At 60.1% G+C, this 12,460-nt stretch overlaps 1 protein-coding gene across 2 annotated transcripts in view; it reads right to left on the minus strand.

Moving 5' to 3' along the window:
- Positions 1-12,460, minus strand: part of HMCN2 (hemicentin 2) — a 142,173-nt gene that overhangs the window by 2,102 nt on the left and 127,611 nt on the right. For both annotated transcript variants that reach the window (XM_066255946.1, XM_066255945.1), the window contains exons 86-96: positions 11,621-11,890; positions 8,461-8,610; positions 6,938-7,075; positions 6,716-6,837; positions 6,188-6,425; positions 4,349-4,411; positions 4,096-4,218; positions 3,541-3,675; positions 2,541-2,669; positions 1,695-2,015; positions 814-933 (exon numbers count right to left, since the gene is read on the minus strand). In XM_066255946.1, the coding sequence (XP_066112043.1) occupies positions 814-933; positions 1,695-2,015; positions 2,541-2,669; positions 3,541-3,675; positions 4,096-4,218; positions 4,349-4,411; positions 6,188-6,425; positions 6,716-6,837; positions 6,938-7,075; positions 8,461-8,610; positions 11,621-11,890 (1,809 nt within the window). The remainder of the gene's footprint in view (positions 1-813; positions 934-1,694; positions 2,016-2,540; positions 2,670-3,540; positions 3,676-4,095; positions 4,219-4,348; positions 4,412-6,187; positions 6,426-6,715; positions 6,838-6,937; positions 7,076-8,460; positions 8,611-11,620; positions 11,891-12,460) is intronic.

Here is a 12,460-nt window from a genome sequence, read left to right on the forward strand (position 1 = left end):
GGAGAGAAATGCCTGCAGACGCACAGCGAGGTGGGCGGCCCCGCTCCACTTGTCCCCAGACAGCCTGGCTCGTGACAGTCCAGCCAGCAGGCCCCTAGCACCCCCATCTCCTCGGGACATGCTGGTGGACACCCTGACGGCCTTGGAGCCGAGAGCCGGGTTGGAGAGCCAGGGAGAGAAGAGGGCTCCCCTCCAACCCCGAGTGCCCACTGCCCACGGGCAGTGTCCTGGTCCTTGTCTGCCCTGGTGGACACCCCACCCTTCTCAGAGGACATTCGCTGACCCACATGGCAGAGCGAGGGATGGAGACAGGCCAGGCTGGCAGGATCCTCGAGGTCCAGCAGGGGAGGCAGCATGGCCGCCCCACCGGAGCACGGGAGGGGGAGTGGCCGGCTTGTGAGTTAGAGCACTTCACCAACACTGCAGGCAGCAGCTGTCCTGCTGTGAGCGCTGGCTCTGTGCCCGCCTCCCACATGTCTCATCCAGGCATTCAGGGGAGAAATGGGACTGTATCAGCCCCATTTCACCACGAGGCTGAGGCTCCGAGGGGCGAAGTGTGTTGCCCGGAGACACACAGCAGAGCTGGCAGACACACAGGAGCCTGCCCATGCCATCTCTTAGCTCCTGCTTGGAAAGTGGTGGGCCCGGCCTGGCTATGGGCACTTGGGTGGTCCCTCAACCCCTCTGAGCTCGTCTCCTGCCCCTCCCTCACATGAGATGGCCCATAAGGGGCCGGAGGGAGCGGGCTGCTGAGGGACGCGCCTGCCCACAAAGCCCTGTCCTGGCCCTTCTGGCGCCTGCGCGGCCGCTCACCCTGGCAGTTCTTCCCACTGGGGAGGAGGCGGTAGCCGTCGGGGCAGAGGCACTGGTAGCTGCCCTCGGTGTTCTGGCAGGCATGCTGGCACAGGTTCCTCGTCCGGCACTCATCCAGGTCTGGCCGGACATTGGTGGGGGGAGGGGTGGTGATGAAGGCAGAGATACATGCTGAGTCACGGACACACAAGTGGCCACACGCCTGCCCGCGGGGCTCAGGGCAGCCAAGGAAGTCCCTGGCTTAGGCGGCCCCCCTCTTCTCCCCGCCCTGCCCCCCAACCCTGGACTCAGTGCTGGGACGGCGCAGGGCTCAGTGGGCCTCTGCGCGAGTGGGGAGCTCCGTCCTGTCCACCCCGTGTTTGCCAAGGCCTCGGGGGAGGCCCCACTCCAGGACAGGGCCCGCTGTCCAGGCGGGGACACGGAAGCACAGCCGCCATCGCGGCCGCCGCCCCTTCACGTCACGTCTGCAGCCAGCGTGCTGACCACAGGTCCCCACGGGTCTCCGTCCACCTTCTCCTGTCAACCTGGAGCCCACTCCCTCGCTCCTGAGACCCTCCCTCCCCGCTGCGCCACCGGTGTGCGGCCAGAGCACTGTTTCCCCAAGTGGGCTCCTGGGCGCAGGTGGGGTCCTGGGACACGGGGCAAAGCATCCGAATTTAAACGGTTTAGAAAACACTCCAGCCCCACCTCTTGGAAGCCGCTGCTCATTAGCACAGCCAGGGCTCCGAGACACCTAGTAGCAAAGAAGCGACACCCATCCCGCCTGCCTGTCAGTCCCCTGGTCTCTGAGCGCGGGGCGTGGCACCCACTCGCCTAGCCTAGGAGCCCGAGACCACGCAGGCCGCTGTGGCCCTGCTGGGGTGGCTGGAGGGTGGCCTTACCCGTGCAGACGCCATTCTGCCGGACGAAGCCTGGGGGGCACCAGGCCTGGCCCGTGCTGCTCAGGGCCCTGGGGCCCAGCCGGAGGGAGACCCTGGCGAGGTAGGAGCCACTGGGAAGGGGGGCACGGGGCCGCAGCCAGGGGGTCCGGGAACCCAGGTGGCCGACAGTGGTCACATTCTGTGCCCTCCGCTCCAGCAGGGCGCAGGTCTTGCCATCGCGGAGAAGGGTGTGGCCCAGCGGGCACAGGCAGCGGTAGCCACCCTGGAGGTTGTAGCACTGATAGGCACAGGTCCTGGGCAGCTGCAGACACTCGTTGATGTCTGGAAGGAGCAGGCCAGGCGGGGCCGAGGAGGCTCAGGGTGCGCTGCCGCCAGCAGCCTGGCCTTCCCCAGAATCCAGCCGCCTCTCCTGCTGCACGCCGGCCGGTCTCCCAGCCCTCCCTCCCCTCCCCTCCCCTCCCGGCCCCCTCTCCCACTCCAGCCTCCACTGCTCAGAGGCCTCAAGCTCCCCCAGCTCGGAGCAGAAGCCCAGACTCCACCTCTCCCCCAGCCCCCTCCTTCAGGTCCTAGCAAGACCCATCGGACCTCCTGAGCTCCTCTGAGACCCACCCACTTCCCTCTGTCCTCCCCTCCTTGGGCTTCCTGGGACGGTGACCTTGCAGGGTGGGAGTGGAGTTGGGGGGCGATACAGCAGGCAGAGCAGGGGCGCAGGCATGTGGGGGGTGCCCAGACCGCGCTAGTTGCGTTTGGGTATTCCCTGAAGATCACACTTGTCATAAACCCTCTCTGCCTGTGAGCCCTGTGGTGCTGACCAGGGTCCCAACGAGGGGGTGGGTGTCCCCATACCTAGGCAGGGCAGTCCCGGGCCGTGGAACCGGTACCCCCTGGGGCAGCCGCAGCGGTGCCCGCCTGGGGTGTTCTCACAGATCTGATTGTAGTGACACTCGTCCAACTGCTCCAGACACTCGTCCACATCTGGGGAGGCAGGGGTGTGGCTGAGCCCCGAGCCCTGCTCCCAGGGACATACCATGCCTATGCCTCTCCACATCTGGCCCTCATCCCGTCCCCTCTCCAACTGCGTGGCCTCAGTTTTCTCATCTGTAAAGAAAGGTTGGGACCAGACCCCTCCATGGGGCCACGGTCAGAAAACTGGATCGTGTGTGTGAAGGGCTGAGGAGCCCAGTGCATGGTTAGGAAGGGAAGGGAGGGAAGAGAGGGAGGGTGAGAGGGAGGGAGGAAAGAAAGACGGAAGGAAGGAAGGGTGGAAGGGAGACAGGAGGCGGAGCACCCAACACGTAGCCAGGGCACCCTGAGACTCTGCGGCCACCAAAGTAAAACGACTCCTCTTCTGAGTGCAAGGGCCACCATGCTTTTCTCCTCCATGGACGGACTCTCTTGGAGGAGCCAGGAGGACCCGCAATCGTGAAACGCTAGAACGCTGGGGTAGGAAGGACCCGAGAGGTCACCCAGCCGGGTGGCACCTGGGCTTCCTCTCACAGGCAGTGGCAACTGCCGCACGGTGGTCACCGGAGGAGCCGTGGGACGGCGGAGCCAGAGACCATTCCTAGGCTGGGCCATGATCCGGAGGGGAGCCGGGGAAGGTGGCAGCAGCTGCAGCACGCTTGCCACCCCTGACCTGGTCCCCCTCCCCTGGACATCACAAGCCAAAGGCCCAGAACGAAGACCTGTGCCAGACGCAGCCCCCAGGTGGGCTCAGGCCCCCTCCTTGGCCTCACTGGGCCCCTTCCACCAGGAGAGTGCCCGTTTCCCCGCGGGCCCAGCATCCCAGTGACACGCGGCACCCCCTCCGCTGAATCCTGGACAACCCACGCCACGTCCCTGGCACCTTCACAACCGGCCCCGTCCGCGGCCACCCGGAAGCCAGGCCCACAGTCCGGGAGGCAGCGGTAGGACCCCGGCAGGTTCATGCAGTGCTGTCCCTCTGGGCAGAGGTTGGTGTCCCACGCGCATTCATCCACATCTGCAAGTGGACAGGGACGGGGCCACATGACGTGTGCTCCTGGCCGTCCCTCGCTGCCCTGACGCGGGCCCAGCCTCCCCACCGAGGCTTGTGCCCGGACCCGGAGCCCCAGGGGTGAAGGTGACTGGAGATGACGGCTGCGTGCAGGGGACACTTGTGACGCTGCTCCAGGCTCGGCGGGTAGGAGCGCCGTGAGTGCAGGGTGGCCACGTGCATGTCTTTGGGGCTCCCCACCGCTCCCGTCCTCGAGCCTTTCCCATCTGTGGCCCTCATAGCAGGAAGTGCCCGTGGGAACAGGGCACTGGAAGCCCCAGGCTGGAGTCCAGTGCCCTCGGGACAGACCACGCCCTGGGCAGCCCCAGGACCCCCGCACGCACCCGGGCCAGGCCCAGGCAGAGCCTCTCCGGCGAGGCCCCTCACCTCTGCAGGTCCTATCATCCCTGGCCAGCGCGAAGCCAGGTGGGCAGGAACAGGAGAAGCGGCCGGGGGCGTTGTGGCAGGAGTGGGAGCAGGGGCCGGGGCCACCGGAGCACTCGTCCCTGTCTGGGGGTGGGGGCAGCTGCTGGTCTGGGCTCGCAGGCCCTGCCTCCTGGCAGCTGTCTGGACAGCTTGTCCCCCCCCCCCAGGCTGGGGGGCCTCCCTCATCCATGCCAGGGCGGGACAGGATGCTTACCCACGCAAAACTCGCCCTGGGTGTCCAGCTCAAAGCCCTCTGGGCAGCCAACTTCGTTCTCATCTGCAAGGCAAAGCGGACAGGCCCTAAGGACGCAGGACACCAGGGACAGAGAGCAGCCCTGGCCGTAGCCCAGGCTTGTCGCTCCCTCCCACCAGCCTGGCCAGGCCGAGACTCCCTCAGCCAAGTGCTCAGCCCCTGTCCTGAGCCAGGGTGGAGCCCAGAGAGTCAGTGTGCCCATCCGCAGCCCAGGGCTGTCCAAGGCCTTGACTGTGGGTGGAGTCATGAGGGGCTCACGGTGGGCCAACCAGACTGGCCGGCCGACACAGAAATCCCGAAGCACAATGCAGGGGACCCCCACATGCAAAACTGCCGCTGACCATCCACAGGACAGGAGAGGACCGGCCACTGGCTGGGGTAAGTGAGCACCTGACCGGGTCCGTGAGCCCAAGGCAGGGTGGGGACAGATTGTGTTCCATGGACGGAAGGAGGCCAGACTGGGTGATCATAAGGATGGCCTCCTTGATAAAGCAGCCACTGAGCGCCAGGTGAGTGTTTCAGAGACTGCACCTCCACTCCCGACACCCTGCGAGGCAGGCAATGTCACGCCCATTTCACAGGTGGGCGCCCAGAGGCTCAGAGTGTGCCAGGGCTCTGCCCCCAGGGTCTCACAGCTGAGAAGTGGGGAAGCTGGGTTTGGCCAGGGTCTGCCTGATCTCAAAGCTGTGCTCTTACCACTGTCCCATGTTCAAGATTAAAAACATGTTAGGACCTCAAATCATAGTAACAGGTATATTTTTAGCTTCCATTGGTTAAGAATACATGGCATGTTCCATGTAGGTCTTCAGGGGTTCCATGAGTGGCTTCCAGCCCCCTAGGTGGGGCCTCTGGTGCAGGCACCCTGGAGAAAAGGGTGACTCAAGTCTTGAACATCAGCCTGGGGGTGGCTTGGACCTTCCCCTTGGGGCCTGGGGGAAGCTCTGGAGGGCTTGAACAGGCGTGGCCTGAGAGCTGTGTCCATGCTGGGCTGTGGGTGGGTGGGTGGGTAGGTGGATAAATGGATGGATGGATGGATGGGTGGGTGGGTGGATGGGTGGATGGGTGGGTGGTTGGGTAGGTGGATAAATGGATGGATGGATGGATGGATGGGTGGGTGGATGGGTGGTTGCGTAGGTGGATAAATGGATGGATGGATGGATGGATGGATGGATGGATGGATGGATGGGTGGATGGGTGGTTGCGTAGGTGGATAAATGGATGGATGGATGGGTGGATGGGTGGGTGGATGGGTGGATGGATGGATGGATGGGTGGGTGGATGGGTGGGTGGATGGGTGGTTGGGTAGGTGGATAAATGGATGAATGGATGGATGGATGGATGGATGGATGGATGGATGGATGGATGGGTGGATGGGTAGGTGGATGGGTGGATGGATGGATGGATGGGTGGGTGGATGGGTGGTTGGGTAGGTAGATAAATGGATGAATGGATGGATGGATGGGTGGGTGGATGGGTGGATGGATGGATGGATGTATGGGAGGATGGATAGAAGGGTGAATGGGTGGGTGGTTGGGTAGGTGGATAAATGGATGGATGGATGGGTGGATGGATGGATGGATAGATGAGTGGTTGGGTGGGTAGATGGATTGATGGATGGACAGATGGACGGCTAGGTGGATTGGTGGGTGGGATGGGATCAAGGAGGTGAACCGTCTCAGTCCCGAGTCTCCAGTGGGTACAGGAGTGGGCTGTCACTTGGGCCTTCAGCCAGGTGCATTTGGGGCTGTGCACAGCTCTGGGCTGGGGCAGTGGGCGGTGGGGACAGGACGGGGCCCTCACCAGCGTGCAGGGCCGTGGTGAGCTGGAAGTGCAGGGCCTCAGCCTCCGGGTCGAAGGCCGAGCTGACGGCCGAGGCCTGCAGGTGCTGCACCAGCTGGGGCTGCGGGCCCCGGGCCGCGTCGTACTGGACGCTGTGGTTGCAGCGCAGGGACAGCGGGAGGCTGTTCTGCAGAAAGCGCTGTGTGGAGCCCACAAAGAGCCGGCCGGGCCCCGTCTGCACGTACTGCTCCTGGAAGTCCTAGCGTGGGGAGGGGGAGGGGAAGGGGAGGGTAAGAACATCTGGACCTGTGACTTCCAAGCAGCCTGGACGCCCCTCAGCGATTCCTCCAACCAGGTGGGCAGCCTGGGCCATCGCAGGTTTATGGACCCGGGAGAACGGCCCCTGAGGCTGAGAGGCTGGGCTCAGAGTATCTTCCTACTAGTTCCCCCCAAGTCCAAGGTGCCCGCTGGGGTGCCAGGAAGGCTGCAGAGAGGACATCCCTTGTCTCCTGCCCACCCCACCTGGGCCCCCCAGGGCTCGCCCCACACCTGCACTTGAAGATCCGCATCAGCTAGGCTCTCGGGGATGACGCCACGGACCACCACGTCGAGGAGCAGGAGGCCGCTGGGATCCAGGCCGTGGGCCACCTGGGTCATTGTGAGCAACTCCCCTACAATGCATCCCCGCCCAGCCTGGAGTCACCATGGGGAAGAGGCCCTGGGCTCAGGCCCCAGCCTCACCTGGCCCACGTTGGGGGAGCCCCCACTCACCTGTGGAAAACTCCACGTGTGACTCCTGCCGGAAGCTGCCACCAGTCAAGGAATGGCCGTTCATGACGTCTCCACTCTCTCCGGCCAGTGCCCAGTAGATGGGGGCAATGGTGACCACAAGCACCCGCATCAGAGGCCCTGGATGGGGCGGGATGCAGAGGCCAGGTGAGGGCTGGAGGCTGAGGGCAGCTACTCTTCTGCTCCCTATTACTCTGTGGCTCCCTATTACCCCTATGAGAGCTCAGCCCCAAGATTACTTGGACCAGTTACTGGCTCAGAACCAAGTGGCAAAGGCCCAATAACTACTTCTTGGATGAGTTGTGAAATGAGGAAAACATGTTTAAACAAAGAGGCGCGTGTAATATGTTGATATTCAACTCAACTCCACAACCACCAAGGACCACGAGGTCACCACAGAGCCTGGGACCACACAGAACGCCACTATGTAGGTGCTGGACCAAGTTGAAAACCAAACAAGTCTACCACTTTGCAGACAACTTTCCAGAAAAACCTGGGAGAGGAAGGGCTGTTCTAAACCACTGACTTTGGGAAAAGAGCCCCAAACTGCCCTGGACACGGACTTTCAAGCAGCCTGGGACTTCCGCGCTAGGACTTCCAGGAGCAGTACGTGCAGCTTCCTGGCACCCCAGCGGGCACCTTGGACTTGGGGGGGACTAGTAGGCATCAGGCCTTGCCATGATGCCCAGCTCTCCTCGTGGGACAGGGAGGGCCTCAGACTAGGCAAGGGGGGAGACCATGCGCGGGGGTCCTGCCAGGGGCGCTTCTGCGCTCCGCTGTGGGCTCTCAGAAGAGATGCTGCAGGCTGGATGCTCATGAGAGCCCTGCGAGCGGGGGCCGAAACTTCTCCACCCCTCTGTGCCTCTGTTTCCACTAGACACAGCCTGGCCCACCTAGCCCACGGCAGCTGGAAGAACAGCCGTGTCCGGGCCATGTCTCGCTTTGTTCACTCTCTGCTGACAGCCAGCCAGCTCCGAGTGACCCCCGGCCAGAGTCCCCGCCCTGTTCAGACAGATCTGTTGTCAAGAGCAGCCTCAGAGGAGCTGCTTCCAGCAAAGACCCTGTCAGCCCTGCTTTCTCCTGCTCTGGACCCCCACGAGGGGACGCAGGGTGTCCTGGGAACGGTGAGGTGTCAGGGTCTCCCTTCCTGTCCCCTCCTGCCCGAACCTCGTCATCGTTACTGGGGACACCTTGACTTTTCTACCAGCTCTTGCTTTAACGGTGGAGAAATGCTTCATTCAGCAACCAGTGGTTTCAAGTTCGTGAGCAGACCCGTGTTCTCCCAGCCTGATTGTTTCACATGCTCTTGGCCTGCTTTCAGGCCCGCGGTCATTTTATTCGGGGGTGTATGGGGCGGAGGAAGTGGCCGCTCCTAAATCCACGTTGGCTTGGACTCAGCTCTAGGAGGTGGTCAGGTTTCCTCTGGGAGTCAGGCCCAGAGCAGCCTCGGAACACCGGCTCGGCTTCCTCTTGGCACTGGCCTGAGCTGGTGGGCGCCCACTTACCCACGCTCTCAGGGATGTGACCGATGCTGCTCCGGAAGGTGGTGACCCCAGAGCGTGCCTCCTGTTGCACAGTGGTGTTGAGGGTGGCCACGCCGAACTTCTGGCCATTGATCACCCCGACCATGCTGCCCCGGCCCCCCTGGGGGTCCCCTGGGAGGAAGGAAGAGAACAACAGTGACACTCCACTTCCGGGCCCTCAGCACAAGCAGAGACTGTGACCCATTTACCAAAGGAGTAATCATGAGGCTCAGAGAGGTGAAGTAACCTGTCCACAGGCACCCAGCTAAGGGGTGGTGGTATCAGCTCCTAATTCTGGCTCTGCCACCATCACCTTCCTGGGAACGTGGGCTAGTGAGGCCCTCAAACCACACTTAAGCTGGCTTATCTATCAAATGACAGGGTGGGACCAAAGTTGCACCCAAAGCCTGTTGGGGTTTAAGGTACCAGGAAGCCCACGATGATGGGAGCTGGCATGCTGGAGGAGCCGGGGCTGAGGGGCAGGGCACCAAGCCAGGGGCTGGTGGCCACCACCTGAGTGTCCCCCATTCCAACAGTGAGTGGCCCTGGCTCCAGCTGCCCTGCGGTTGGCCTGGCTGGGGCGGGCTGGGTTCGGAGGAGCTGCCAGGCTGTCTGCAAGCAGACGTTCGTGGGCACTAATCAGATGGATGGCGTGGGCACGGAAGGCGCTTCCTCTGGCTAATGGGCCAGCTGTCTCCTTTGGACAGATGGCATTCCAGGGGATGAGAGACAGAAGCTAGCCTGCCTCTGCGCTCACCAGCTCTCAGGGGCAATTAGCAACAAATTGCCCATGATTTGTCAAAAAAAAAAAAATTTAATAAAATAAAATAACATAAAACAGAACGGCTAGAACCCTAGATGGGTCAATTCGGGGGCTGGTTAATCATGGGTTCCAGGAAGCAGCGTCGTGTCCTGCTGCCTGCTGCTGCGGTTTGATGAGCTGTGGTATACATCTGGGATGCCTCGTCAGTATCTGCCGCTCGAGGGGTTACAGGAGGGACAGGAAAGGTCACGAACCCACCCTTGCCCTTGCCATAGAGGGATGAGGAAGGAATTGGGAGCTGCAGGTAAGAATGCAGTGGTGTGGCCCCCTGGCACTTTCAAAGGGACAGGGAGTTGGAGGCCAGGAATGACAAGCCACCGTCAACTTTCTCAGACACGAGGTGACCCAGCAGCCTCTTCTTTCCCACAAGGGTAGGATGCCCCCCCCCAAGAGAGACGGGAAAGGAGGGAGAAAAGACAAGCCCTTAGTTAGGGGACCTCAAGACCTTTGAATACCTTTTATCCGGCAACGCCTCTTAAGAAATTGACCCTGTAGAAATATTCGGGCCGGCACACGGGATGTGCACCACAGTGTGGTTTTTAGAGGGGAAACTGGGATTTAAAACACCTATTAACCTGTCGCCAACAGCAATTAAGTTTAAAGACTGTCCTTATGGAATGATATTAATCCATTCAAGAAGATGTGGACCAGGTTTACTGTCATGGGATGCGGCCTGAAATAGAGTAACAATAGCAGTTTTTTACACTCTTTATGTTCACAGAAAAGTGTGGAGAGATACACCTTCGATAATAATTGCCAATGTTATCCCTGGCCATCGAATTATGAGAGATCATTGACCATTACTTTTTCTTCACAGGTTTTTCTAAATTACCTGGCTTTCCTACAATTAACATATATGGAGTAAAAAGTAATTGGCTCCATTAGGAGGCTCCATTATGGGTTGAATTGTGTCCCCCTAAAATGATATGTTGAAGTCCTAATACCCCAGAATGTGACCATACTTGAAGATTGGGTCTGTACAGAGGTAACCACGTTAATTAAAATGGGGTCATTGGAGTGAGCCCTAACCTGAGTGGCGACCTTATGAAAGGGGGAGGTTAGGACACACACATGCACCCAGGGAGAAAGCCGTGTGAACATGGAGGCAGAGATGGGGGGGTGCTTCTACAAGCCAAGGAGAACCACGAATGCTGGACATAGCCAGCCAACCACCAGAAGCCAGGGCAGAAGCATGCAGTAGGGTTTCGGTCAGAGCCCTCAGAAGGAACCGGCCTGGCTGACACCTTGATCTTAGATTTTTATCCTCCAGAACTAGGAGACGGTAAGTTTCTGTTGTTTGAGCCCCCAGTCTGTGGTCCTCTGTTATGGCCACCACCGGAAACTAGTGTAGCAACCATGTGATTTGGGTTGGGGGCTTTTCAACAGGAGAGCATAAGAATGGGGACCAAGCTCTGAAATGGAGCGAGGGTTGGTCTGCTCAGGCCTGAAGGTGCCCCCTCTGTGGCTGGGTGCCGGAGAACCGGGATTTTCAGAGCTGCATGTGCTGGTGTGCCAACCCTGCCTACAGGAGAGGAGAGGAGTGTCCAAAGAGGCTCCCACTTGGCAGGGGGTGTCAACTGGGGTTTCAAGTGGCAAAGTGTTGAATCATAGTTCCAGTTAGTCCTGGGGTCCTGCCTGGAAAAGGGTTCTGTGGAGCAGGAATCTGACATCATGTGCAGTGATAGATTAGTGATGTCTGCCGCGGACAGGGACAGAGATACAAAGCCACGAGGTAGAGTATTTACAGAAATAATATCCAGTGACATTCCATTAGTTAGTCTGGTTTCTCAGGATAGTTGTTTTGTCCATTTTAAAGTTTGGCCTGACCCAAGGGAGAAGGGCGCTGGTTGGGGAAGAGTCGAGACCAAAGGGGTCAGTGGCACAGCGGACAGCAGGGGCGTCTGAGCACCCGCCAGAGCCAGGCAGGGCTCAGGACGGGCACCGACGCGCAGACTTTACACAGCAACCCCAGGGAGGCCCTTGCTTTACTCTGCCTGCTTCACAGGGCTGTGATGCATCCCAAGAGAGGACACAGATCTCTATGCCAGGTGAGCTGGAAGAGCCCGAGTCCCCTGTCCAACATGATCTGCAACCACGAAGCCTCTCAGAGCCTCACTTTCCCCAACTGTACAGGGCAAGGCAGATAAGATGAACCGCAAGGCCCTCCTACTGGTTCATTCAAAGTTGGTGACTCTCAGCCAGGAGAGGAGTCAGGGATGCTAGCAGGGCAGTGGGTCAGGTCCCCTACAAACAACACCCAAACCCATACTCTGCAGGAGGTCCACCTCTGCCCCCGGTCTAGGAAGAGGCACTTGGTACCTTGCACATCCAGGAAGGCCCGGGCGGTGGCGGAGCCGAGGAGGTTGTGAGCGACACACTCGTAGGCACCGGAGTCCCTCTTCTCCACTCGCCCCAGCCACAGGCTCCCGTCCGGCAGGTTCCGGAGCCACCGGCCGGCCCGCAAGGGCTGGCCCGCCCGCAGCCACTCCACCATGGGCACCGGCTCTCCGGTGGCCTGGCACCGCAGGGTCACATCATCCCCGGATCTCACTGTCACATCCTGGGGCTCCACCTGGAACACCGGGGCACCTGTGGGAGGCCCGGGGCAGTTTTTAGGAACACTTAATTACTTTCATATATTTAAATAGCGTATGTTCATTTTGACAGAATAGAAAACACAGAGGCAGAAAGGACAAAAATCACATATGATCCAGACAGTTACTATCCCTGTGTTTCCTTCTGGATACTGTTTCCAGTGAGAATGTGACAGTACATAGGCCTGCCTGCTGGCTTGGCTTCCTTCCTGCCCTCCCTCCCCCTCTCCCCCCTCCCTCCCTCCCTCCCTCCCTCCCTTTCCTTCCTTCCTTCCTTCCTTCCTTTCTTCTTTCCTTCCCTTCCCTTCCTTCCTTCCTCCCTCCCTTCCCCATCCCTCCCTTCCTTCCCCTCCTTCTTTCTTTCCTTCCCTCCCTCCATCCCTCCCTTCCTTCCCCTCCTTCCTTCTTTCCTTCCCTCCCTTCATCCCTCCCTTCCTTCTCCTCCTTCCTTCTTTCCTTCCTCCCTCCCTTTCTTTTTCTTTCTTTCTTTCCTTCTCTTTCTTTCTTTCTTTCTTTCTTTCTTTCTTTCTTTCTTTCTTTCTTTCTTTCTTTCTTTCTTTCTTTC

Source organism: Saccopteryx bilineata, chromosome 2 (genome assembly GCF_036850765.1).
Source record: "Saccopteryx bilineata isolate mSacBil1 chromosome 2, mSacBil1_pri_phased_curated, whole genome shotgun sequence".
Taxonomy (NCBI): Eukaryota; Metazoa; Chordata; class Mammalia; order Chiroptera; family Emballonuridae; genus Saccopteryx; species Saccopteryx bilineata.